We start from the raw sequence: 27,934 nt of genomic DNA, 5'->3' as shown, positions 1-27,934 counted from the left end.
TTATTCCTTCTTGACAGACTCCTTGTTTCTTCCTCCTTCACAGCATAGCCAATACAAGGAGAACAGGTAGAGTGCAAGACAAACCATCAAATCATAGTGGTAGAGTGTTGCAGCAAATAAAAGAAAGAAGAAGAAATAAAAGATTTTGCAAGCAATATGTTTTAAACCTGGAGACTCACTAGGTAACTTAAGTGCTTCACTCTTCTGGTTAGAAATATCTGCAGAATCAGAAATGTGCTGGCTTTCCTTCTGTGAGTCATCAAGCCATTTTAGCGTTTTCCCCTCAGTTATTAAATGCCCAGATTGAGAGCCTGTCCCTCCAACTTCTTCGGTAGGCTTACTAATTAAAACCTCTGGCCTCGATGACTTCTCTTGTTTGAACTCTGCTTGATGGAAACATTGACCTATATTCCTTCCTCTTCCTTCTCTAGAAATTGCTACATCTGAAGTGGAAGGTACTTCTTTTTTTTCAGCTTCAGGAGAGAGGTTTTTATTAATACATGTCATTTCATTTGGTAGACTTAAATTGTACCCTGACTCAGCAGCAACCTTGTCAATGACTTTGAATCCAAAGTGTCTATACAGATGCTCCATATCTCCTGCCACAGTGGACCCTTCAGAAGATGACACTGAAGAAGTTTTAAAATGGTAACTGGGCACAGCATTTGTACCAGAAGGTGGCATTTTTGTTTCAGCTTCAGCACATAAATAGGAAGGTGCACCAGCATGGCTTTCTTCCCTACAGACCGCTTCGGCTTCCTCACTGTATAGATGCTTCTGGGTGCTCGGTAGACATTCAGACACTTCTGAATACAAGCCCTGCTGCAAATCTTCTTTCTTTTCTGTAGCAGAAGCCTTTACTGCTTCTTCTACGGGTAGAATATTGCCGATGTCTGGTTGTGCTTTGGCACGTTTTTCCCTGCTATTGCATACAGACATCGTTTCTCCTTGCAGTGTTTCATGTACGCGTGCATTATAAATATCTAAAACTGATTCCTTTTCAAATCCAGTGTCATATAATACACCCACTGTGTTGAGTTGACAAAGAGCATAATGTGAACCATCATTTCTCCCTTCATGTGTATCAAACGCTGTTTCCTTTTCCTCTGTGGGCCTGTCACTTAGTGCAGTCTCTTGAGGTAGCTTAGCAATTACTGCTTTTTCACTGGCAGACATTTTTTCTGGAGCACTTTCTGATGTTGTTTTAATTATATAAGCTGTACCTGCCTCTGCTTCCTCTGTAATACCATGTTCGGAGACAGAAGACTTTTCACAACTCTCTGCCTCCTGGCAGGTAAACAACTCCTTTGTGGAAGCCGCACTCCAAGGCCCTGTGTTCCCCCTCGCTCCCCACCGAACCTCGCTACCCAGTTCTTGCCAGCTCTGCTCCGTGGGGTTTGCTTTGCTTTCCTTTCCTATCAGTCTTCCTTCATTTGTGTTGTCTGACTTTTCTCTGTCTTTTAACCTTGTGAATCCTCTGTGTTCCCGAGTGTCTTCAGCTCTCCTTTCATCCGCTGGAGAGGATGCCAGGGAATCTGCCTGTGCGGGCCAGGGTGCCTGTTTGTTGTCTTCGGCTGACAGAGGCGTTGTGTTCAACGCTTTGGCGGTATGTTTTCTGTGTGACTTGAAAGGCTTGGGTGCTTCCTCCTCGCCGATTAGTGCTAAGTCTGCTACTTCAATGACTTTCTTCTCCTTCCCTGCATCAGTGTTATAGTTCTTTCCTGACATTTCACCAAATTCTTTTTTTTGCGTATACTGGCTTTTTGTGGAATCTATTGAGACATCAGCATGTGCAAAAGTGTTGGCATATAAATCTCCTCTTAAATGTACCTGAACTTTGCTTTCAATCATCTTGATTTTTCCTTCATTTTTGTCAGTGTCTGATAACAATGAATCCAGAGTTTGGTGAGACATTTGTGGTGCCTGGTGCTCCGGAGCTGGATTAGCATTGCCATCCAGCGTTCCTGCTATGCATGCATTTAATTGCATGGATTCATCATGCTTTGGAGAAATGGTTTCTGGTCTCATTTCACAGACCCTTTTCCAGGTATCAGCAGCATCCTCACTGATGAATAACCTCTCCATCATCTTACTTCCCGAGGCACTATCTGTTTCATCTTTTGAAATATCTGTGTGGCTCTCTCCTTGTCGGCTTGAGACAGTAGCTGTAATATCGATAGCCTCATTCTGCTTTGTCCCAGGAAAATATTTTTCTGATAAAAGGCTTTCAGTGGTACCAGTACATTCCAAAGACCACTCACTGCTGTTTACCGAGCCAGCAACGACTTCCTTCCCTGATGGCTGACTATTATAATCTGCCAGGGAATACTTAACTTTATCTTTTAATTCTCCTCCTATCTCTTGTGAAGTGTTTTCAGATGAGGAGCTGATAGGCACAGGGTGCCTTAGCAAGTCACTGCTTCTTTCTATAAAGGTTAGTTTTTTCTCCAATCTTTCAGTTTCACTTGGAAAATTAACCGGTTCTGTTATGTATAAATTTCTTTCATCTCTGGAAGAGGTACCTCTAGCTCCTATGAAGTGCTGATTTACCTGAAACAATAGAATAGAAAAAAATGATCAAAAAGCACTTTGCAAATATATGCCAAATAAAGGAGGCAGGATTTCATTATTGAAAGTTTTGTTTTCAGTAACAAAGCTTTTTTGGAAACGTGTTCCAAACCATTTGCAAAATTTGCATTGTATGTATTTTTTAACATAGGTAATGAGCTTTATGGTGGTGCTGAAAGGAGCAGAAAATAAAATAGCATTCAGAACCCTCTCTCTTTATTCATTAGTTCAGTAAGCTGCTAGTACATTTTACACAAATTAAATCTGAAGAGAATATTCCCTTAAAGGGAGGCTAATTCATTCTCTATACATTTGGTTCTGGGTTTGGAGAGAGTGAGGCATGGGGCAAGAAGGGAGGATTGGCGCTTAAATGAGGGCATTGACACAGTACATCAAAGCCTGGTAATGTACAGTATTGTCCAGTAAAACAAAGACACATTTCACACTGACAAATACTGTAAGGATTATCTGTGCTTCATTTCTCTCAGGGACCATTTTACAGGCTTCAAACCAGACTGTTTTTAGACAATCTGGTAAGACATGAGTTGGAAATGAGATTAGCGAAGTAAAAGGCCAGAAACTAATCACTCTCCCTCCTAGCTCCCAAATATCATATTGTATTATTCAGTTATGCCTGCTTGTCATTGCACTCTCTTCTCACTTCAGCATAGTCACAGTGATAGCACTAGCTGATCAATTAGAGGCTAGCTTCTTGGGCACCCCTTTATGCATTTGCACTTGCTGTAGATACCCCCATTACAGTTTCTCTTATTAATATGTTTTCTGCAAAGCCTCTGCAAACTATTAATAGTAAAACGTCACTCAAAGAAAAGTGAGGGAGCTAATGTCTCTGCAAATTCTGTTTTAATGACCCTCTGCCAACCAGTGCTCAAGTGTATTTGAGTTCTTCGGTGATGCCAACTGTCAGGATTTAACAGTGAGATGCCTGTGTTTTTTTCCCCTCCTCATAACTGACATTTGCATGATCTCAATAATTATATGCAAATCTTACGATTTCGCCTTCTTCTCACATAAGGCTCATGTTACTTGTCAACTGCACAGCTGTCTTGTGAGCCAATGCCTGAGCATTTCAAAGATTTAGTTGTATTTCCATCTATTATAAGCCTTCATTGTTTAATTCATTAAAGAGCACATAGTGCAAATTAACATCTAAATTATAGCTCCCCCTTCATTTATTGTATGGACAATCCTGGCAATTGATAAACAAACGGTTATATTTGATCCTGCTTTTTGTAACGGGGTGGACTGAGAACAACAAGGGATTTTAGAGGTCCTCCTTTTTATGTTTCACCGTAACGAAAAAAAAAGAAGACGTTGACTTTCAGGCAGTGAAAGTCCCACAATAGGCAACAATTTTCAACTTTTTTAAGTAAAAGACAAGAAAAATTTATATTCAAATAAGAGGAATTCATTCTCTCTCTATCAATAAGGAAAAAAAAAGATTCTCATCTTCCTCTCCTGTCTGATTCAGCATTCACATTTTCACAGGTGATAGCTATTATAATCTATGATTATGAATCTGTGCACCCAAATGATATGAGCTGAGAACAGACACTGAGAATAATAGATTGCTGTACATGTCTCATTTATTGCCATTTTTTCTTTCATACTGAAAAATGCAAGCCAAACCACACACACATGCACACACACAAATCCAAATAGATTGAATGTTCACTGAGTGTGAAATTTATTATAAAAAATGTAATGTCAAATACTGATATAGAAAAATCTGCTAATATAAATATATATATATTTATTTTGCTCATATAGCATGTTACATAGTTATCCTTTGAAAAATCCCAAAAGCAAATAGTACCATAAATATAAGAATTTTACCAAATATAAAGCATTTATTTAAGGATATTCCCATCCTAGAGACTAGGAGGGGAGATTTTTGAAATGCTACTCTTCAAATTCCTTCAAACTGTCATTTAGAGCCGCTGGTAAAGAAGTAAACGGGAGAAGTCATTAATTTAAGACCAGAAAAAGTTGATGCACTATACTGAAATCAAAGCACCTTCTATTGTTGAATCAGTTAGAGATTCAATGAAAGTACAGACCAAGGCTTTACATTTGTAAATTAGTACATCAGTCAGCTCTGTTAAAAGGGGGCATTTCACCAGCTTTGAAGCGTAAATGGATTCATATCATTTAATACTGTAGATATAATTGTACAACACTTACCAGCAACTCTAATTCTTTTTCATCATCTTCGTGATCACCCTGGTTGTATTCTGCATTTTTATCTTTTATATTTTCATTAGCTGGTTTGGTGTCTTTGTCTTCTGCTTGTGAATAAACAATCTCTGGGATGTTTGTGTCTGAAGAGTTAACAAAAACATACTTGAATCATTTCCATGAGGTTGTTTGTTACACTATTTTTTCAATTAACATGTGCGGTAAGAAAGAACTAATTAAACTGGGTGTTGTACCTGAAGTCCTTGAATTATTCCATGTGTCATCGTCAGACGTTGCCAGTATTTCTTCCTTGCTGTTAAACAAAAAGAAACTTCCTGTGTTATTCTGCAAAAATTATTGTTCTAATTCCTCTTAGACTCAGCTATAAAGACAGCTAGTTTATTACACAAAATTTGGAATGTTGTTTGAAATTCTGAAAATAACAGCTTTATAAAATGTAGCTTTTTTTAAGTGACCTGATAGTAAGTCTTGGTCAAAGAAAGAATTGGCCAAGAAAATGAAAATGTGTTGACCTTCAGATTACATTGCAAAGCTGATGGGTTTTCCCAGGCCTTTTCTGAGAAAGCAGCACAAAGGTGATTAGATGGGTCAGTGACAGGAGAGCGTAACTTTGGGGTCAGGCAAGGGTCTGGAAGGATATATGTGCTCAGGAGACTGGGCCTCTCTCTTGCTTATATTTTTCAAATATTTGTATGTATACAGAGATCACTGGAAAAAGACATCTTTGTTACCGGAAATAAATCAAAAGATTCTCCCTGCATGTATACAGTATAAATCCTGTTGCTAAGCTATGCCTGGCCGGCAGGAATGAATTCCGCTTCCCTGCAGCTGGTGCAATTTTGCTGTTGCTTTGCTGGCTGTGAAAACAAAGGCCAGGTCCAACACGACAAACACCTACAGAGAGATGCTGTGCCTGCAGTCCTCATCAATATCAATGCAAAGTGATAGCAGTTTGAATTGCGTGCTTATAGGGATGTAACCTTTAGTGGAAAAGGGAAAAAAAATGTAAAAAGAATGTCACTTATGTAAAATGTAAATTATTATATCACTCCTAATGACTTCTCTATGAGGAGCAATTTTTTTTCTGTAGGTCTTAATTTATGCGTTTTTCAACCAGCCGTCCACCTCTGTTACTGAAAATTACTTTCTAATTTTCAAATATTAATCTTTTCCCCTTCTATTTTCTCCTAGCGTCTTTCATTTGAATTGATATAACATTAACTCTGTCACCTAAATGCTTAATTCAGAAGGAGGATGCTAAATTTATACTCTGTTAAAAGAACCTAGACATTGACTGTCACCAACTTTTTAAAATCCAGCCTTTATAGGGATTGCCAGACTAAAGGAGACAGAAGATCCTGCCAGTCTAGCATGTGATCTCTGACACTGGCCACCATCAGATACTTCAGGGGAAGATGTAAAGTTCTTGTAGGAAAATACTTGGAGTAATTTGTACTGCCCTATTAAATTTCCTCGTGGCCTTTTGTTGTTAGGAGCTGTCCTTGAAGCACAAGATTTAAAGCTCTCTCAACAGTTCTTTTTCACCATTAATTGCAGTAACACTGGAATATTCTTGCTATCCATATGAATGTCACGTCACTCTTGAATTCTGGTACATGCAGAGCCTCCGCACGTTTCTCACTCTCCTACTCACACCAAGTTGTACTTTCTCCTGCCAGCAGTTGCTATAATCTGCATCTCATCCTGAAAAGGTTGGCAGAGCCAGGCCCTTATTTTCAGTAGATCTGTGGGGTTTTTAAGGTAAATCATTACCGCTTATTATTTATACATCATTATTCCTTTTTTTTTTTTTACCGTTCAAATGCTTGTCTTAGTGTTACATCTAGTTCCCAGTTTTCTTCTGCCCTTTTGCATCTTTTTCACCCACCTGCTTCCATAAGCCTAGACACTGTGTAGGTTGGGGCTTAAACATGAGACATGCATTAAAGCATTTAGGTGCTAATAGGGTGTCTGCAAAACCCCCAAATTAGGAGCCAAGACATGTATAACGCATGAGCTGAGTCAGTCACCCCAAAATAATGATCCCAAAACCACATAGGCACAGCAGGGAACCTTCTACTGTTATCCAGTGGGGAAAAAAAAAGAGGGTTTCAAAGCTTTTCTTTGAATGGAGCTGGCTACCTGCAGCGTTCAGCCATGTGGATACAGCTCTCGGGAAGTAAGGATGTCATCCTTTGCTGCTAGAAGGGGCCCTCATCTACTTCTTAAAGGAATGGTTTGACACATTTTTTTCTTTCAAGAAGCATTCCCAGAAGAAGGAGAGATGTTCATGCCCACATCTAATATAATAGTCTACCAGCAGCCAGAGCTCGCATCCAAGATGCAGTGACACTTTCAGCTTCTATCACACCCTGATGAGATTAAAAACCCTATTTCACACACATCCGAAAGATAGCCAGGTTACCAGGATGCAGACCATCTGGGGAGAAACTGGAGGGCAGATTTGCCTACTGCTCTTGAAGTTGGATGTACAAGCAGGATCCTTACTCTTTAGCTTACTCTTTGTTCCTTGGAGAAAAGAGAAACTAGATTCTGTCTCGTGCTTATGGGCATGTGCCAGGATGGGGTTTACCTTATCTAGCCTTAGTTTTCTAAGCACCTATGCTCAGGCAGTCATGTACATCATCCCTATTATCATCAGTGAGAGATTAACACTTCCAAAGGGAGATTCATTCCCTCTGTCATGGACATCACGCGTGAAACGGAGTGATACATCCTTCAAAGGAGCTTCTCTGCCTCTGGAAGAGACTGACCATAAAGGGAACATACAGTGACTGCCTTAGGCTGGAACCATAAATTTTAGGTAACTGAAATTAGCTGAATGAATCTCACCTTGTAACTCTAAATTCAAACTGGAATGTAGCCTTTGAGTTTTAGTGGCTGGGGCTGTTACACATGGTGTGTGACCTGAGCCCCTCAGTTTTACTTGTGTTCTCATTAGAGTGAATTTGTCCTTAACTCTTGTTCTAGTAGCATCTGGAGCCCTGGTCCGCAAGTTTCTTTTCACAACTGCAACATAGGTAATAAATAGCAATGATAATACAGCCTCACAGCCTGGATCCACACTGCAGGGCTTGTAACATAAATTCTTGCATGTTGCACTGAATTTTATGAAGATTGCTAGTTTATAGCCTATTATTTGTGCACACCTATCCTGCAAATACTTGAGTACAGGGAAAGTCAGTGTAACAGCTGTTTTCCTTATTTTACTTCTACATCAGAAATATCTGTCCTCATATGATTATTCTAGTGGGAAATCTAAAATTAACCTAAATTGAGGATATTGATACTGCAGTCTTTGAAGATCACAAGGAGCATAAACCAATAGTCATTTAACAGCACTACTTCAATCTAAGAAGTTATATGAAGATGCTAAGACTATGGGTGCATACAACTACAGAACAGTCTCAAACATATATGTACATCCTAAAGACTAAAATACTTCCCAAAAGCCAAAAAAAATTAGCCCCTTCATCAAATAGTGGCAATTAGGAGGTGTTTGTCTAGTCAGTAAGCTTTTTAACTGACTGTTTTTTCTCCATATTTCTCTGAAAAGTTCCTAGCTCATTATCAGAATTCTATGAGCAGATTTTTAATTATAATATTAATTAACCTTTTCTATTCCAAATTAATTAAATCATTGTGTTGTTGAGGGTGGTCTAAATTGGGTGTAGGAGGGTGCCTACATTTTGTAGTGAGAGACACAAAATTTGTGTTCTGTTTTAAAACGTTTGTTTTTTATTTTTAAGTGATCCAGGCATTCTGACAACAATGCGAGCTAGAAAAATCCATTATATCAGCTGATGCAGTTCCCCTCCAACATAAGTACCTGTATACCTGCAGAAGCTCAGTTGCTTTTTCTCCTTCAGCTGAATAGGGTAAATCTTCATAAAGTACATCAGGAACTCAAGAATTTCTACCAGCTTCAAAAAAAGATACTTATGCTCATATGATTCATTCTTGATGGAATTACCATTCCCTTGGACTGAGTGATAAAAAGAAAGCAGGAATGAAAACAGGTTATCACTATAATTTTGCATTTAGAAAGAACAAATAGGAAGTTCAGGGACTAGTTAGTAGGACGGAGAAGACTGAAGTTTGATGGACATTATGCAAAGGAGTTCAGAAGTCCCAAAGTTACATGGAATTGGCATCCCAAACAGAGAAAAAATGTTAAACTTGTACCCTAAAGATGTGAGGAGTAGATAGACAACATATAAGTGATGAGAAAAAAAAAATAATTAGCCAATAAACAATATTGCTTTGACTTCAGAAAGGGTTGGGATAAAGTAAGACATGTCAAGGCTTTGGAATTAGTCTTTTTAAGTTAAACAGGAATTTTTTTTTAGAAGTGAGGTTTAATCAAGGTTTCAGATAATCTGTGTAATACCGCAAAATCAAAAGACTTCTCCTAAACTTTTCCACCACAGTGCTAGTAGTGAGGCAGAATCTCATAGGAACAAAGATCTTACAGGGCATAACTGATAGGAACAGAGAGTTAGTTAGAAAATTATATTATTTCATCCAGTCTGGGAGAAGAACTTGGTGTTTAAATATGCTCCAGTTAAGAGGAGCAGATAATAATCTCCAATCCAAAATACTGAGAGACCCAACAGAGGAAATCACACAATGGTTTAAAATCTTTGCTATTCAAATCTATCAAATTGGTCCTGATACTACTGTAATAGTATCAGAAGAGTAGGAAAAGTAGTATCTATATTTAGGAAAAAGAAGAGAAGTAGTATCCGGGCAACTACAGGCCCATGTGTCTTCAAAAAGTTTTTACAATAGATTTAGGACAAAACTTAAATGAGATAATAAATACAGATAAATGGAAAATGGCATAAAAATGCCAGACTCACCTGATAATATCTGTCTTTGATAAGATTACTATATTTCCCTTGCCTAAAAATCAGTTATCTAATCTATCTGGACTTCATTAAAGCATTTGGTGTGCAGCCCCATGGGAAAGTTATTAATTAAACTGGAGAAGAGGGAGATGAGTACAAGAGCTGGGTGGTGGGAGAGGGGCTCAGTGCCAAGTGGGGCCCCGCGAGCTGGGCTGCACAGAGCTGGCAGACATCGCTGGGGAATTGGAGAGGACCAGTCATGTGATCAGACTTACTCAGTCATGTTATTACAGACCAAGGCACAAAAAGTCAAAGTTAAATTAAATCTGTGGCAGATAGGAAGTTGGGAGACATCACCAACACAGAGGAGGATTGAAAGAAATAGGTGGCCTGGAGGATCAGAATAATAGATAAGGGATGAAATTCAAGATTATAAAGTGCCAGGTTATACATTTAGGGACTAGAAAGAGTTTCTGCCACAAAACGACAGCTCAGAAATTGGAAGAAACAGGCGAACAAGAAAAATCTGAGTTTGGTTTTGGCAGAAAACTTTTCCAGGCCACCAGTGTGAGATGGCTGTGGCAACAAGGCAAACAGAATTCTGCAGTCGGAATGTGTTGGAGAAGGTATTCCCAGTAATGAAAGATTTCCAAGAAATATTCACGTCATGGCACCAGGCACTAGTAAGAACTCCTCTAGAACATTTATATACAGTGTTCAAGAAAGATTAATTCAAACTGGAACAGGTGCAGAAGAGGACTACAAGAAGACTGGCAGGGTGAAAAATCTATGTTAAACAAGGAGACAAATTCAGTATTTCTATTTTCAGCTTAGCAAAATAAAGTCTGAGAGGAGAAATAAATGCCCTCTATTAATATAGCAAAGGGGTAAATACTGAGAAGGCAGAAAAGATATTAAGCAGCAAGACTCTGTTAAAATATTAACAGAAAAAGTTCACAAAAACATTGGTTGTGGAAACTTAAAAGAAGATCTGTAAGTATTAGAAAAGTACATCCTGTAGTTTTTCAGTGCAAGTACCAGGCACAAGAAACTGAGAAGGTCTCAGTATGGAAACATGGATATATTTTTGTGAACAGGATTATGCAACACATTTCCCAAGGGATAAGACTTCATGGTCCCATAGTCCCAGTCCAGCCTTATTTCAAATGCTGCTATGCAGCTATATGCCCTGAGAGTTATGCTTTCAGGAGCACACATTTCACTGTGGGACAGCAGGTGCTTTGGTCTGGTCTGAAATAGGTTTGGGACTATAGCCAGGAGCTACTAATCTCTTCATAATGGGTGAGATTGTTATAGCTTGTTGCGGTTTTAATTCACACACCATATTTGGCCGAAGTTGTGTCTGTATGTTTGTATAACTAGCAGCACTGTTCACTTTGTTCTGTGTTATATCCACTTGTGCTAGATCTTAATACCTAAATCATAAGATATTTATTTCACAGAATGTGGGAAAAGGCTAAAATTGTTGGAGTACAGAGTATGGAAAGATGAAAATGTACCTGCAAAACTCTTGAAATTAATGCAACCTGAGCAATTTTATGCTATCTCATATTTAAAAGAAAATGTGGGAATACATTATTTAGTCTGAAATTCAAAGAGGTATGGGGTTGTTAAAGTATTTAAAGAATATCTTTCTCAAATATTTAGTTAAAAACATGTAAGAGGTAAAAAAGTTTTCCATATATTTTTATTTAAAAATCCAGATAGGCTTAGGCTCTCACAGAATCTTTCATGCTTCTGGTTTTTACTTCAAGGTGGATTCAAAATGAAAACAATCCTCTTCTACTCTGAAGTTGAGGTGAAGCTAAAATGTCCTCATGAAAGGAGCTGGCAAGATTGAAGTTGCTAACCAAACAGTAATTCTATTTTAATTTCAGGTCAGATTTCTAAACCTAAGAGGAGCCTAATAAAGCAGCAACCTTCAATACCTCTAGTGCTTTTGGATCTAGTGCCGAAAATAGCCAGCCTTGCTGAAGAATGATGCCACTGGGATGTAAACAACATACAAGAACCTTGAAAAGAAGAAGTTAAATGTATCAGCAATGTTTTATTGAGAAGCAGAAGAGCAAAAAGTAAATTAGTGCAGGTAAGTGCTCACATTTGAGATGTCACTGCAGCCAGACAGGCATCCTACACAAAACTGTAACCCCATGAAGCCAGGGAGAGGAGGGGGACATGGGGAGGGAAGGGCCGGTAGTTTGGTTTGGTTATTTTTGTATCATTAGCAGCAGATGTCATGTCAAAAGGAAGTAGAAAAGGAAATAACTACACATATTTAAAAAAAAAACAAGCAAGAACAAAAATTATTTAAAAAATTTTACATGCAGATTGGAAGCAGAAAGCCTGTAGAAGTTCTGGAGGAGTTGGGTTAAAAGAACATTTATGAGAAACTAAATAAAGGATTTTCCACATGTAATTCTGAACTTCAGTAGTATTGTATGCAATGTTATTCAAAACCAATGAACACACAACAAAAATAAATTTCTAAGGAAGAAGGAATTTTGGAAAGCAGTAGAAAAGGCTGTGTATGTATAAAGTTCTAAACAGAGCTTTAAAGTTCTATTAAATTGTTTGTAAGACACAGTAGAGTAAGAATTCAACCCATTTTTTTTACTAAAATAACTCCCCCTAAACAGTTGGCTTACTGGAAAATTACATTTAAAATATTGATCTATTTGTACTGGTCTTAAAATACCAGTGGGACAGGGGAGAAAATATTAACAAAACCAGTTCATGGAGAAAAGAAAATGCAAGAAAGGAAAAAAAGCTGGTACTATAAAAAAAAGTTTAAAACATAAGCTTGATTCTGGTCTCATTATCATGGTGAGACTACCACTGAAGATGCATCCCACCCATCCTCTGGGATCTAGATCCAAATCATGTCCTGGCCTCTCTGTCTTTGTACGACAACTCACGAAAGGGGTTTGGGAGCCACCAAGGATCCTGGTGTGGATTTTGAAAGTGCAGACTTTGACTTCTCTTGTGAAGGGGTGTATATAGTTAATTCTATTCTATCTCCCTCACTGAATATATGAAGTAAATATTTAACAAGTAAAGATAAACTCATTCCTTGCCTCCATAAAGCTCAGTCCAAAACTCACTACAGAGACGTCTCCTCCTGATTTAAATTGATGCCCATGTTATCAAATGTTGAAGTTATAGTCTTATAATACAACCACTCCACGATTTCTTATCACACGTGGTTCCAGCACCCTATAAATATTAGTCTCAAGCCCTGGTGCTGCCAGAGAATTCACAGCCTAGCTCAAGAACAGGAGGTGCAACCTTGGCTTGAAGCCACCTTTGTGCTTCCTGGGGCCTCATTTCACTGTGCCTTAGCACAAGCCAGGGCTGTTAGGTGGCATGGAGATGACAGGAAGGCTGAGGATTAGCTGCCTGTGCACCAGCATACGAGGGCATATACCTTATTTCTCCTCTGGAGAATTTCTAACGTGGGATACTGTTCCTGCTAGAGGTGTGTCAAACAGCCTCCCCACCAAGCAACGCTTGACCTGTTATTTCTGGGCACTTGAAAATCGAGAGGCCACAAAATGTCTTCAGCAGAGCCGCATGTGGTGGGGCATCTTTATGTGCAACCACCTATGGGTTGTAGAGAGAAGCCATTAAGTAAGTGCTCAGCTTCCCGGGAGCAGACCAGTACCATGCACAGAGGCTCCAGTGCCCAGGAGCACCTGGAAGTGGTGGCCACACTGGAGCCAGCCAGGCTGGTAGGCAACAGGATCCAACCTCATCCAGAGGTCTACCTGTAAATTGTACCTAGCCAGGCTTTGAGGTCCCTGCGGCTAAAGAAGAGAAAGAGCCTTGATAAAGGTAAGGAGCGAAACCATTGTTATTGCAGGAACTGATGCTTATTTCTGACTTGTTTACCTGCACATTTCATCTAAACGAAGGCAGAATATTATTTTTATGAACGGTATGCTCTCATTTGGAATTGACACTAATGAATGCAAGGCCCTTTCCCCCTCTTGTTTGTACCATCAAATTAATTAGCTCTATTGTGACATCAGTATTTTTCTCAAGCAGTTCAAGGCTTGAGCATTTTCCTTTCTTTTTCTAAAGGGCATCTTCAGTGCCCTTTATCTACCATAAGAATCATGCATCACTTGTATTTTTCACAACTAATGCTGTTTATTATAAAAACTGATTGTGATGTGAAGATTGTTATACTGTGTGGCAAATTGCCCAAACAATTACTGTAAATGCATGAGCCATAAACTGTACTGCCAAGGACACTGGTAGGTTAGCTCCTATAAAAGAAACAATTAGAGTCTGAGGTGAAAATAATAGAGATGAGATGACAGTTATTGAAAAGGCAGAACATCCAGTTTAATGTTGTAAATATAGGTTTGTGGATTACACTGATGGTTTTAAAGTGTTCGTGGCTTATTGAATGGAATAGAATATTACATACTTTAGAATGGGGCCATAATTATTATTCCTTTTTAATTGTGATGTCTGATGCATTTGTGAGCAGTTGTTGAGAACATCCTCACATTATACTGATTCTAGTTCTAAATTATCATCCTGCTCCAAGGGTTTTTTTTTTTTTTATTATTTTACTTTTTTAGCATTTTGTTGTTCAGGGTCTGTTCTGAACAAAGTATTTTCTCTTGAGGAACTTAGAGTGCTTAGAGGGTTACAGCAATAATTATTTCAGTTTCAGCCTACACACTTCACTGCTTTAAATCATCATTAGAGTTTCATCCCTCAGCAACTCCTGCTGAGACAGTCTTAAACTCCTAGAAACCATTAGGTAAGAATAGCTTATCTTTATAACAATTTGTATATAAAGGTATTGATAAGAATTTGCTAGAAATTAAGGGAATACATTTTTTTCTTAGGAATCATCTAAATGCAGAATAAGATTTTTTTATGATTGTTAAAGGATTTCAGTCATTCAGACCAGATTTGCAGCATATGAAGATTAGGGTCCATAAAAAAAGACATGCACCCTACACGAAGACGTGTTGTGATAGACTATGGTACATATGAAGAAAATATAGGAAAAGTGACATTACTGCATGAGAAAATTAAAAGGACCTCTGCTCTTTTAAGATAGGACATAGGGATAAAACCCAATGAAAGAAAATTCAAGTATTAGACCCCAGGGAGAGCACTAAACAACTGGATGCAGAATTATGACTGGCCAAGAAGACAGAGGTGCTAGGCACATAAAATAAGAACTGGGGAGAGTCTGCCCAGCGTTTGTGAGGAGAGGACAAAGTGAGCAGCTGAGCAAAGATGACAACCAGCAAAAGGCAGTCAGTGTCAACACTGCAGCATGTGTGAGCTCTGAATTACCAAATCCATTAGTAGCAGGGGGGGAAAAAGCAGTAAAGTGGCTTTGAAAGAAAGTTGCAAGGAAACTAAGTACTCAGCTGTACCACCTTTCAGGGAAATGCTCTAAGTCATTTTCAGGCTTTTACATACTGTTAAGAGAAGCTGATCTTAATGCTAGGTAGGGGCGTCACAGCTGTGTTGGAAACCGACGGCGCCGGACCGAAGTTCAGGGAGGTGCTGGGGAGCAGAGCTCAGGAGGTGGCTGGGCTGTGGGCCTGGGCAGCTGGCTGCGTCCTCAGGCTGAAATAACTGCCTGCTACAAAAACTCAAGGCAGAGTCGAGGGAACTAGACCTTAGGTAAAGCAGAAACCAACAGCTGCACAAACTACAGACAGACCAAGAAATTGCAGAGAGAGGTGTGAGCGCGGCGTGGAGCATCGCTGTCCGTGCTGACAACAAAGCAGAGGGTGACTGAAGCTCAGCGAGCACCATTCCTCAGTTCTGGGCTCCTAATGCACACACCCGAATTTCTACTTGCCAGATGGCTTTACCTGAAAATATGGCCAAGGAGCATTTTGGCTTCAAATGATCCCTCCTTGTGGAGATGTCATGTTATGTGTGCCTGTACTGCAACATTGCTACTGCATGTCACGTATGTCAGTATCATTGCCTTCTGTATATATGTTTAATTTTTTCAGGAGGTATTTAAAAAATAGAAGCACAACAGAAAAATATTTTAATTTAAACAATGCAGACAACAATAATTTAAATTTCATTGTTAGATTCCAAACCAATTGAGACCACACAGGAAAAGATTCAGAAATTAAAGCAAAAACTGCAAAGAAAATCAACAGTCATAAATGAATAGCTGTGTGAACATTAAGTAGAAATTACTGAATAATACTTTAAAATATAATGGCATTACAAGTGATCCTATTAGAATGAAGCTGTACGTAAAATCAGAGACCTCGTTACAAATCTAGGCAAGACTGATTTTCTTATACGACCTTCAACTACCAGCGGTGTTAGAGAAGGCTCAATCTAATTCTTAGTAAATAGGTGTCACCAAACAAATAGGACTGACACTAATTAGCTCCCTTGTTGATAGTCAGGACACAGAGGATAGAGGCATGGAGACGGAGTGACCCACTCATCATTAGAGCGGTAGGTGAGGATATTTGCACGCTGGCATGGCAATGGAGGCTTGCGCATCCATCTTGAAACTATGCTGTGAATCGAAGACTGCATTATCAGGAGAGCCAGTCTAGCAGTCTTCACAAGCATTGTGCACAAAAACAGAGCCACAAAGAGCCTCTACTTAAACATTTGAAATCTGAGGAAGAGAATATTAATCTGTGGTATTTCCCGGCCTTGAGGAAATACCCCTTAGTTTCGACCATCTCATCTAAGAAAAGGGGCTGACACCAGAAGAAGAGAAAAGGTGGGCCTGCAAAAGGACAATAAAGGACTTTCAGTAGCTTCTAAACAAGGAGAAATTGGAAAGGAAGTTTGGAAAGCAAAGTGAAAAAAGATGCTTAGAATAAGCGGTATACAGTATGATGATTAATAGTATCGAGGGGGACAATTGATCAAGAGAGCAGCTGTAAGGGAATCTGAGTGTTTTTTCTGAAAAGATAATTCCCAGTAGGGTTCAGGCAATGTTTGTAATAAACCTATTTTTATTAAGATTATTGGATTGGTGCTATCCAGGGGATTATATTTTCCAATTACTAATATTTTCATTTTTCAGTCTTAGTTTATGATTGAAGCAGGGACATAGGTGGCACAGAACAAAATGCATTGGCCTGGTTTGGGATGAGAATAATCATAGCCTCAAAGCAAGCAGAGTCCCAAGAAATTAGTCTTTATTTTCTAGCTCATTAAAAAAGACCTTGAGTTTTAATGGCAAAACATTCGTACAATTTTTTTAAAAATATAGATGTGTATCTGTCCATTTGAAGACTTCAGTTCCAAACAGTCTGAACCAGGAGCCCAACACCAATTTGGTTCCAGGCTCAAGCCGTTAATATAGCTCTGTCTACCCCAAATTCTCATGACTATAGGTACAAAGACTGTAGAAAAACCCATGCATAATGAGTCAGTTATATCTCAAATTAAGCTACAGAAACTATGAACAGGAAGATTGCAGCTTTTATCAGACCCTTTTATAGCTGCCATGATTGTTGTACCTTATTATGATACGCACATAACAATGTTGAAAAGAAACCAGTTCAGAAGTCTTTTTACACAGCTGTTCTGTACACAGATTGGCCAGAAAATTGCATATATCCCTCAACAGAATGGGCTAACTATTTGAGAAACAAGGAAATTCTTTAGGAAAGACTTCCCTGGACAAGGTCAGAAGATTTATTGACAGCTCTATTGTGAATTAGTAATGCAGCACCTTACTATTGGGATGCCTATCTTCAGGGCCAGGCTACTGAAAAAGAGGAAAAGATGAGTTAGGAGTCAAGTTTCCTAAGGGCTAAGCTTGGCCTTAGGTCAGAGGAGACACTTATAGGTTGCTATTTTGTCTGGAAGACCCATGGTCAAATACCAAAATGGTGTTGTAGAAAGGAGTTGGGGCTAGAGGCTTTCTGTTCTCTTGCTTCTTTCTCCCACTGTTTTAAAAGATGGAAGGAGAGTAAACCAAGTACCATTAACAGGTCTTGCACTTAGCCCAAGTTGTATCTGTTTTCGATACATCTGAGAGGAAGAAGAATTTAGCCTATGTGGCACCTGGTCTTCCCCTGGACCTCATGTGGAAAAAAATAGAGAAGGAGCAGTTCCCTACTGGCATGTCAGAAGAGAGTCATTCCCTAGCAGCTAACTGCAATATGCTGAGGCACGTATGCAAGAGAGTGACAGATGCCTTAGAGAGACTGTAGATAGATAGATGGCAGTCAGGTGAGACTAAGACACAAATACCACCCGTGGGGAGGAGAACAGAATGGGTGACCACACAAAGCCTTAGCCAGTCATTCTTGAGAGAGGACAACTATGATCTAAATCTTTGAAAGCAATTGTAAATTCAGTTAGTATCTCAAGAGAATAAAATTCCCAGGTGTTATCATGACAAGAAGAGACTTCTATAATCTTTTTTTTTCACATGCTGTCTTATTACCACACAGCAAGAAGGCAGCTGTGTGATACGTATCAATATTTCTGTCAGGAAGACCTGGAATATAACCTAGGAGACACTGGTGCAGATTTACTAGGGTAGCTGGTGAGAGAAAAAGACTGACAAACTCCCCAACCCTCCACCACAACATGAAGTGATCCAGGCTTGAACATCTTATGCTTATTGTCCAGCAGATATAAACCAGGGACAATTATTATGCATCAAAGCAAAATGTAAATGCAAATCCACTTGGTGCACCTAAGTGCAAGGTAAGAAAAACCTGCCAGCTTTACCTAGTTCACACTCAATTGTGTAGCTCAGTGATCTTCAGTGCTCTTTAGGACTGCTATTAGTAACCAGCAGTAATAAATCTTTGGCTTTAGCGTCAGAGTATCAGCTGGTTCCACAGATCAGGAGGAGAGTGGAGAGACAGTCAGAAAACCAAGCCCCCCATTATGCTTTGGCATATCAACTAGTATTTTCTTGTATGTCACTGAAGGCCTAGGGATCAAATAGCCACTTCTAACATGCTCCCACTGTGTTTAAAAGTTCTTATCTTTTCCTTTTCTGCTAAGACAGGGACTGCATTTAATTTGCAAAGTATTTGTTTGGACCATTTTTTTTACATTTTGTAACTGAGAAGATAATACACGTTTTATCTTAAAAATATGATGGGCGATTTGTTCTCTGGACTTACGCTGTAGCTGAATCAATTGCTTCAATTTCAGAGCTGCAGTGCTACGGCTGGATCACGGCTTAAAGTTCATAATCAGAATAAACAGCTCAAATGACACTGGTAGTGAATGCATTGATTAAATATGACTCCAGTGCTCTCAGTTAATGTTTCACTGACTTTAAACATCTTTTCAGGACTAACATTTAGCCAAGTCAAGGCGAATGTAATGGAACAATTTTTTTCCAACTGAACATTTATGAACTGTGATACCTGAACAGTGGACAGGAGACAGAGTATTGAAATGGTCATTACCAGCCTGGTTCAATTTGCAAAACAGATGTCTCACTAAACAAAAGAGTCATTCAACAATGGAATACAGGAGTTTCTTTAGCAATATATTTCTATTTGTCCAAAGGTCCTTAATCAGTGATCTGAAAGAGAGTAGAAATAAACTCTGGTCCTGTAAATATTAACATTCAAGGACAGTTTTACACATGCAGAGTGTGTAACAGAGTTTTACACATGCAGAGTTTTACACATGCAGAGTCACAGGCCAGTGACTGCATTAAAGACCTCTAAGAGTCAGTTGTAATAGTATTACAGTATTGGCATATTTAAATAAACTGATGAAATTGTAGCAACTGCAAAAAAAATCTTACAAGTGTAAAGCCAAGCAATGCATGTATAATTACTAGGACTTACTTATCATATGGTTGAGAAATGATACTCAGATTACAAAGCATCAGTTTTATATGGTTTTATGCAAACAAGTGAAAAAGCTTCATAGCAACCAATATTTCCCATATATTAGAGCACAGATTTCTGTTCTGTAACGTCAGTGAGAGCAGTTTCTAAGGTAGAACATGGAAGTGAGTGAGAAACCACTGATACTAATAAGATCCAGAGTAAATACTACGCTAAGATTGCCAGCAAAGCAACGTGCTATTTTCATATGTTGTTACTTGAAAGTTCAGAAGCTTATTTTAATATTTCCAGTGCAATAAATGGATGGTACAGGGGTACCACAGTTCACAATTACCAAAAGCAAAAATGAGACAGTTTTTCAGTCTGCAGGTACTCTCCAATTAGGAGACCACAAGTATGGTTAGCAGGTGTCTATTTGCTCTGTGCATGCCAATCTCATCCATAATTTCCACCTGTTTCTTCAGCATTTCTGTGATAGCATTCAAAGCCTTATGCCATTAACTTAGATATCTATCTTTAGGGTCTTTAATGTATTTCATAATTCATATAGTAAGTATGCCAGGATTTTTGAAATATTATGATTAGACAGATAGAAAAAAGACCATTGAGCGCAGTTCCTGGCCAAGTAGGATTGTTCCCTGTAGAACACTTTTCAAGTGGCTTATCCTAACTTATTTTAAATTACTTTAGAGAGTACGGCTGCAGCAATTTCCTCAAAAGATAACTCGAGTCACTATTGAGAAGCATGTCCTAATACTCAGCCTCAGTTCCACAGCTTGCTTTTACCCTACTTGTCTGAATAACATATTTTAGACCACCTTAAATAATTATCCTGTGTCCCTGGTAATCACGGTCTTCAAGTACCTGGAGAAGTCTTATTTTGGTGCCAGTGCTACCTACTTCTGCAACTGGCAAAGACTGGCAATGACCAAGAGGCAAGAGAAGGGCTGGGAATACTAGGTCAGATTGAACAGCAGAGGAGTGCTGCTTTTAGCTGGCTCCCTGTGAATGGATAGCTTTTCTAGCAGCTGCTCTCCTGGTAAAAACAGTGACTGCAGTCACTTCCTAATAATAGTAATAAACTTTAGTCAAATCCCATATCTGTATGCTGATAAAGGTGTAACCCGTGACTTGAGATGCCAGAAACAACCTTGAGATTAAATAGCAGTACACAAAGAAGACGTGTGTTTTAACACCTTTTCTGCTCTCCTTTTTCCTTTCTGATTATGATGTGCAATAATCAAAAGAACAAGGATTAAAAGGGAACATAATTTAAATGCCATATTTTAAATGGACCATCTGGGAATAATAGAGTTGTTCCTCATAGCAAAGTATATGCGAAGTATATTTCCAAACATCTTCCTCAGAAGTCTTTGATTTTTTAATCACATCATGGGTTTGTGGGAAAGGCCTAGAGGAGCTGACGCAGAACTGCATTTCTCAAGGCAGCCTAGGCACTGGTCTGCCATCTGCCTGAGGAAGACTGACTGAGCGGAGCGCAGTCCTGCCAGGCTGGATCTTCAGCAGCTTACTTCCTTTGGCTTCCATCAGAAAGGGGATGAGACAGCAGCTGAAGATGGGAGAGTACTCATGCACAGAAGAAATTTTCTCACTGGCAATTGCTTTAAGACCATTCAGTATTTATGCTGCCGAAGCTGGCACTGGCAGCCCACAGACCTGGGGTTTTTAATCTCTTCCTTCCCATTGCGCATTGTACATAGAGCAGCTCTTGTACAAGGCATGGCCCTATTTTGTATTCTGTTTTAAAGTGGCATCACAGAGGGAAGTGAATTGATGTGCTACCATTCAAAGAAAGGTACAGTCTGGCAATTACAAAAAAAAGCACAGGACCAACGTCAGTTCAGAGTGATACACTTGTGGGCCCAGAGAGGTAAGAGGGGGATAACGCTAACAGTTACGATAAAAATACTAGCTTCCCCCTTCCTTGTTAGAGGACAGGAGTCTAAATACACATTTTACCCTTTTGTAAAACAATTCTCATGCTTATCAGCCATTTTTCTTGTGCTCTTGCTCCCGCTGCTCTCTTGACAGATGGCAAACCAGGACCAAGAACGGAAATGGGGCGCAGCCTCACCAGTGACGGGGGAAATGGTTTGCAGGTCGTTATCACTGCGCCGTGCAGCATGATCTACAGGAGTTTGCCTCATGCAACACACAACCAGTCCCTGTCTGATCAGACCGATGCAGGAGCCTGGGGTCCACAAACTCATGTGGTCCAAACCTGAGGACCAGGAGAAATTTGTGTTCAGAATCTTTATCCATGTCCCAAAAGCACGAGAGTCAAACAGAAAGAGAAAAGAGTGGAGCTGATACAATTAATTTACATTTTTCTGAATGTTAAAAGATGTGTATATATATGATAGAAATCAGGGTTGTTTACTGACAGAAGCTCTCTCCTTTCTGGTAACCATCTTCACATTTTAGGAGTCAATTTTTTTTCCCAAAGTATATTTATAAGTATGTATAAGTTAAATGCACACTTCCAGATAGACTAAAACATAAACTAATTCATTCAAATGTTATTTTTTCAAACGATATTTTGTGCCTGTGAGTCCTTTCAAGATTTTTGAAAAACACAAAAATGGTTAAAATTTATGTTGGAAAGAATTTTAGCTTGGAAAAATACAGTTAGAAGCAAATATTTTATGAAACTTTAAGAGAAGACTATTTGTTCATGCCTATACATAGAAGCAAAAGCAAATGAAACACATAATGAATAGGCAGGATTTTAAGTCACGTGGTTCTGAATATCCGAATCTAGACAGTTCTCAGCATTAATTATTCCATGCCGTTTTGCTTTTCACTATCATTTTTTTCAGGTGTAACTTTTGAGGGTTAAGTCCATTTTTATTTTATTTCTTAATAATTATGTCAGAAGCCACCCCATTGCCCTCATTCATACAACTTTGTCCTGGCTCATATTCTTAAGGGTAACATGATACAGTCATATTGTGTTTCCTCAGTAACTTCCTCTGAAAGTGCATATTATTCCTTTCACCTAACTAACGCAACTAATCCTCACTAATGACATTTAATGAGCCACACAAATATGCCCTAGAGTGGATCAGACTCTCTGCTTAAAAAACATAATTCTTTAACAGTCCTATTTTTTAACTGAAGAGGTAAATTGCACATTTTAGGAGAAAGTATAAATATCTCTGAGCCGAGATATTAAAAAAAAAAAAAGTTATAACAGGCTTCTAAATTTGAAATAGGGGCCTAAATAAGTCTCCTGTTAAAATATCCTTCTATTCAGATTGCTATAAAGAAATCCTTAATTTAACATGTCCAGCTTGTGGGCACAGGTAGCAATATTCCTTACTTGTATATTTATTGTGTGAACCATAGGTAAAATTGTTATATTACTTCTGTGTATATCTGTTTGCATTGCTGCAGCTCCTAAGACAAGCTAGTTATGGTCCAGCACAGCATATAGAAATGCTGCAGAGTTTATCATCTGAACATGAAACAAGAGGCAAGAGAGAGATGGGCTGGTGGGGGAGAGCAGGGAAGCAGGCAGCACTGTTCAGCGTGATATGAAGGAGTCATAGCACATCAGCAGCCTCACTTTGCCAATTTTGGGGGGTTTGTTTTTCTTGTGCTTTTTTCTAGACATCAAAGCAAAGGAGTTTTAATGAGGGTCTGAAGGAGAATAATGAGGTACTTTTGCAGATGTCTGCAGGGTGTTCCTCCACACTCAAAGGGGCAACATGTACAAAGATACTTTGAAAAACAAGTGAAAAATGGAGGTTGGCATCTTAGTTCTTTTGAAACGAAAGGCCCTGATGCTGACCTCATTTACACTGGTGAAAACTGCAACTCCTGTGAAGTCAATGAAGTCTCTGTAGCATAAAATTGATCCTGGATTACAGTCTGCCAGAACTGTCTTTCAGAAGCCTTGGCGACCACTGAAACCGTATTCCAAAAATACTTTCAAGTGGTTTTTGCATTTACTGTAGGATCTCTTTACATCCTTCTGCCACTAAAGAGGGTCTTGAAAGTGCATGTTAGTTAACTGTTTGCCAAAAATGTGTAACAGATCTTAATGTAAACAAGAATCTGACCACTTTGGTTTTAATATCACAAATATACATGTGTGCATGTGTATATATGAACAAATATGCACATATATGTATACATACATATATATAAATGTATACACACAGACACATGCATATATACATATGTACATTCCTCTGCAGCCTAATATGGAGGGAGACAACTTTACACTCTGATTAGAGACAAGGTAATTTTATGTTAAGGAGTAGACATGTTATCTCCTTTCCCATTTTTTAAAACACCTCTCTATCTGACTTAAATATAATACATTTAGCATATACATGTAAAAGAGGATCCCCCAGAATAAATGCTTATGCTAGCCCCAGGTATGTCACAGGAGACTTCAGGGAGTTAAACTCTTAGGAGTTATTCGACCTCAGATGCCCAATTGTACCTAAATTTGCAGATCAGTCCTGAAAGCATCTGGAAGCCCAGGGCTCACTAAATTAAGACTCAGCTCTCCGTGTCCATCATCTGCTCCATGTGGGCTACCTGAACTCAGACTGGTCACACTGCCTGCATACGCCTGTGGTATTTGATATCATGGCCCTTCTGCAGGGGACCTCAGGCTATCTTATTTACCCAGAATGGGTCGTGTGACACTCCTTGAAGGACAGATACAACGTACAGAACCAGGCACAAATGTCAGGATCTGACCATACAGCAGGTAAAGGCATCACTCCCTCTTCTCTGATGTACCAGGATGTTTCCCCATGGAAGCATCATCGTGGTGGCCCCAGAGCTGGCCCAAGGGACACCGGGTCCGGTGCCGGGTTAGCCCCAGGGCTGCTCTTACACCATGGTGTTGATGAAGGCACAAAGCCATATTGCGCACCTCTCCTCACAGGGCTAATGTGCGATTAGGGCTGGCAGAGGCTCTCAGCACAGTGAGTCTGGCGTTTGGGAAGGGAGGTTCTGCCCAGGGGAAGCCCTGGCTGTCTCCTTTCTCCTTATGCTCCCACCACTGCTGTGGTTTTGTTTCCCCTTCCCCACCAGTTCAGTCCAGTGGAAGAGCACCAGGGAAATCAAACAGCACTGCCTTACTTCTAAAGAGTATAGGAACTAAAAACTCAACATGAATTCAGTTCTGGGATCTAAGTATTGCAAAGGACACTGCAGGTAAAATATAGATTCAGTTCTGCAGAACTCAAACTGATTTATAGCAAATCTGGTGAGCAAAAAATTGAGAATTAGATTTTTGCAGAAAACATTGTTTTGATTACAGAAAGGAGTTAAAAACAGTTAAAAACCCTAACCCTAACCAAAAGTTGCTATTCCTTAGTGTCTCTCTTTATGTGGGGTTAAGTTATAAGTTAATCACTGCCACTTTACTCTATAATTAACATAGTACTTGCCTACATTTAATTAGAATAATATATATGACCTAAGTTATATACATCTTTTTTTCTTTAATATATTACCAATTCTGCCTTATAGATCATTATTCATTTCACCATTTGTGAAACAGAAATATCAACCAGTGGCAGAAAAAAGGAATTATTACCCTAATATACAACTTGCAGAACAGCCCAATGACTTGCAGAGAAGTTTGTCCCAGCTGTTCTAATTGCAATAGGATCCTTCCCTGAGTTATCAGCTTCCTGAACCACCGGTGCCATTTCTGTTTTAATAATTGCATGTAGAGAATGAAATATGAAATAAATCACGTGAAAACCCAGGATTTGTTTTGCTTTTAAATTTTTGCTGACTTACCAAGGAAGTGGATGTAAAGTGTTTTAACTGTACAGCTACCTCAGTCTGGAGCAAGGCTTTCACTGATGTCAGCTCAGTTTATATCCTACAGAGATGAAAATTGGTACACAGCCCATAATTTATAGACCCTCACACTACTTTTCAAATGAGTGGCACGCATGCCGTATATTAAAACTATGATCCCAACCAATCTGTCTGCAGAAAACTACTGGCTGATATATACAAGAGCTTTCCTGAAAACAAGTCTTGGTCTAATTTACCATTAAAAAAAAAAAAAAGAAGAAAACAGCATGGGCAGTCTTAGCTCCAGCAAGCACACTTAGAAAGTTAGCATTAGCCAGCTATATTGTAAATTATCAAAAGTTAAGGTGTAACCTCACCTGCTTTGTGTTGTCTTTAAGCAGCCTTTAAGATGTCTATCGGTAACCTCTTTGTGCAGTTTATTATCCACCTTGGGCACAGTTTCTTTCTTGTGACAAATCAGTGTGTAATTTTTGTCATCGTTATTTGCCCAGAAGGTACCAACCGATGTCTCGTAGCGTATGCAGAACTCCACCTTAGCTCCATCTTTCTGGTAAGGAGGCACCAAAGAAATCTTAAAGCAGAACTGATCGGTTTCACTACCACAAGAATTAGGCATGAACTCTGCGAGGATATCATAATAACTGAGCCAGTTATTCAGTGTCATTCGAACATACACCAGTTTTTCAAAGGATACATTGAGGACTCGTATAATGCCGTTCATACAGGTAATCCCAGGCAGGAACACGACTGACTCCAACAGTACTTTCTGCTCTCGCACTTTTTGCAAAAGTTCTTCTTGTGAAGCAGGTAACGTAAACAGTTGAGAGAAAAAATATTCCTCCTGAGGGAAAACTTCATCTTCTATGTCATCATTTTGTCCTGTATTTGGAACTTCCCAGGTATCGAACTCTTTAACAGACACAAGATCAAACCCAAATGCATCAGCAAATGAAACTTTTCTTGTGATGGTGCTGGGGGTATCTGCCTCCTCTTCCTCTGAAGAAGCAGAATTCCGCCTTCGGGGAAGTGGAGAGAAACGATGTTTAATGTCAGGTTTGTCATCTTCGTCCTCTGAAGAGAAATAATTTACGGTGGGGACTTCTAATAAGCTAGCCCTGCTAACCGAACTAGGTCCCTCAAAAGACTCCATTGGGCTCTCTGATATAAACTGAAAGAGAACTGTACAACTAGTAGCAGCTGATATTTGAGACAGTGTGATTTAAAACAAGGATTAATGTTACAGTTGACATTGCAAAAGGGAGTCAGGCCTATTAATAGATGCTATGGTGTGTGAGCTATGTTGGCCTGTTCTCCATCTGACAGTATTAGGTGTTATAATTTCAACGATACATTTCAAATATTGCATTCCGTATTTTTAAGTGGCTCTACGTGTTAAGAAGAAAAATAGCATTTAAAAACTAACTATTTTGCATTGTTAAACTGAAAAAATTGAGCTATTTTTAGATCATCAACTTATGTTGCACAACAAATCCATCACATTGCACAAATGAGGAGCTATTAATCTCTGATTAGGATGTATCCTTCATCAGGTAAATAGTTTCTATATTGTAAGCTATTCCTGCATATATTTTCAAGGCGATTTTTTTACAATGTTTTCAAATACAAAAGTGCGGTGTCACATTCTGCCCTGGCTTTATACCATGCTAGCTCAGTGGGCCAGATCCTAGGACTATGCCAGCTTTTTCTAGCCAAGGATTAGCCATCACAACCTAAATGAACCAGGAATGCTATAAAACATTGAAGTGAGCACACTGCAGATGAACTTGTAATGCACCACTGTAAATATGATTGTATTCACCACTAATTAGATTATGAAATCATCTAGTGCTAGACTGCATTTAGAATCATCCAGCCAAACTGAGAGAAAAGCAACTTGCAGAATTAACTTGTGCAGCCAACCCTGAAACATGCACCCTGTGCCACACAGCTATAAACAGGGGGAAGAAACACTGTTTAAAGGGTTTTCAACCTTTGTGCACGACACCTTCCCATGATATGAAATGAAACCACGGCTTCTCAATCAACTTAGTTAGTATTTGGCTTTTAATTTTATGGCATTCCACGCATGGAAAGATGCTGTCTTTATGGGACAAAGGTCGTGAAGTCAACATATCACCTTTTTCCTTCATATTGCTTAACCTCTCCTGTTTCCCCTGTGTCTGTCTCAAAGAGTAAGTCTACACTATAATCTAATGGTGCAGTACGAGCTAATAAATATGACGGGACTTGCTTGGAATTAGCCATGTCAGAGACTGACAGCATTAGTGGCATCATCACAGATCTCAGCACAGGCTGGAAACCTAACTCTTCATTCACATTTCGAATTGGCTCAGGTCTTGCAGGCCACTTTGAATCCTTCCCCCTGTTGCTACAGTGTCACTGGTAACTTTAAAGCTGACCTGGGTATGTTTATTACCAGGCAACAAGGTAAACCACATCTTACCGTGAATCCCCTTTTCTGATGAGGCATGATCCCACACCATGAGAGCATCTCCAGGTCTTACCAATGCTTCTCCATCTTAACCTCTCAATAGCCATCCCACCTGCTATTTTAAAAACATTCATATTCCCCTAGCACCATCATATTTTGAGACAACAGCACATAAGGAGAGA

General features: G+C 39.2%; 1 protein-coding gene across 1 annotated transcript; it reads right to left on the bottom strand.

Annotated features, from left to right (window-relative positions):
• PPP1R3A (protein phosphatase 1 regulatory subunit 3A) lies at positions 1-26,450 on the bottom strand. The gene is made up of 4 exons (XM_009466114.1): positions 25,657-26,450; positions 5,022-5,080; positions 4,774-4,910; positions 1-2,550 (listed from the first exon to the last, which is right to left on the bottom strand). The coding sequence occupies exons 1-4, from the start codon at positions 26,448-26,450 to the stop codon at positions 1-3; spliced, it is 3,540 nt and encodes a 1,179-aa protein (XP_009464389.1).
• Positions 26,451-27,934: the final 1,484 nt, after the last annotated feature.

The sequence above is a fragment of the Nipponia nippon genome, unplaced genomic scaffold (assembly GCF_047370975.1).
Source record: "Nipponia nippon isolate SJK-2023a ecotype South Korea unplaced genomic scaffold, ASM4737097v1 scaffold_3, whole genome shotgun sequence".
NCBI classification, from domain to species: domain Eukaryota; kingdom Metazoa; phylum Chordata; class Aves; order Pelecaniformes; family Threskiornithidae; genus Nipponia; species Nipponia nippon.
The sequence above is the reverse complement of the archived record's forward strand: the minus strand, read 5'-3'. Positions and strand labels throughout refer to the sequence as shown.

Coding starts and splice junctions, on each gene's coding strand:
- PPP1R3A (XM_009466114.1), bottom strand. CDS start 26,450: ATGGAGTCTTTTGAGGGACCTAGTTCGGTTAGCAGGGCTAGCTTATTA. Junction 5,081..25,656: donor TTAAAGACAACACAAAGCAG/GTGAGGTTACAC, acceptor TTTGTTTAACAG/CAAGGAAGAAATACTGGCAA. Junction 2,551..4,773: donor AAAAAGAATTAGAGTTGCTG/GTAAGTGTTGTA, acceptor CTATTGTTTCAG/GTAAATCAGCACTTCATAGG.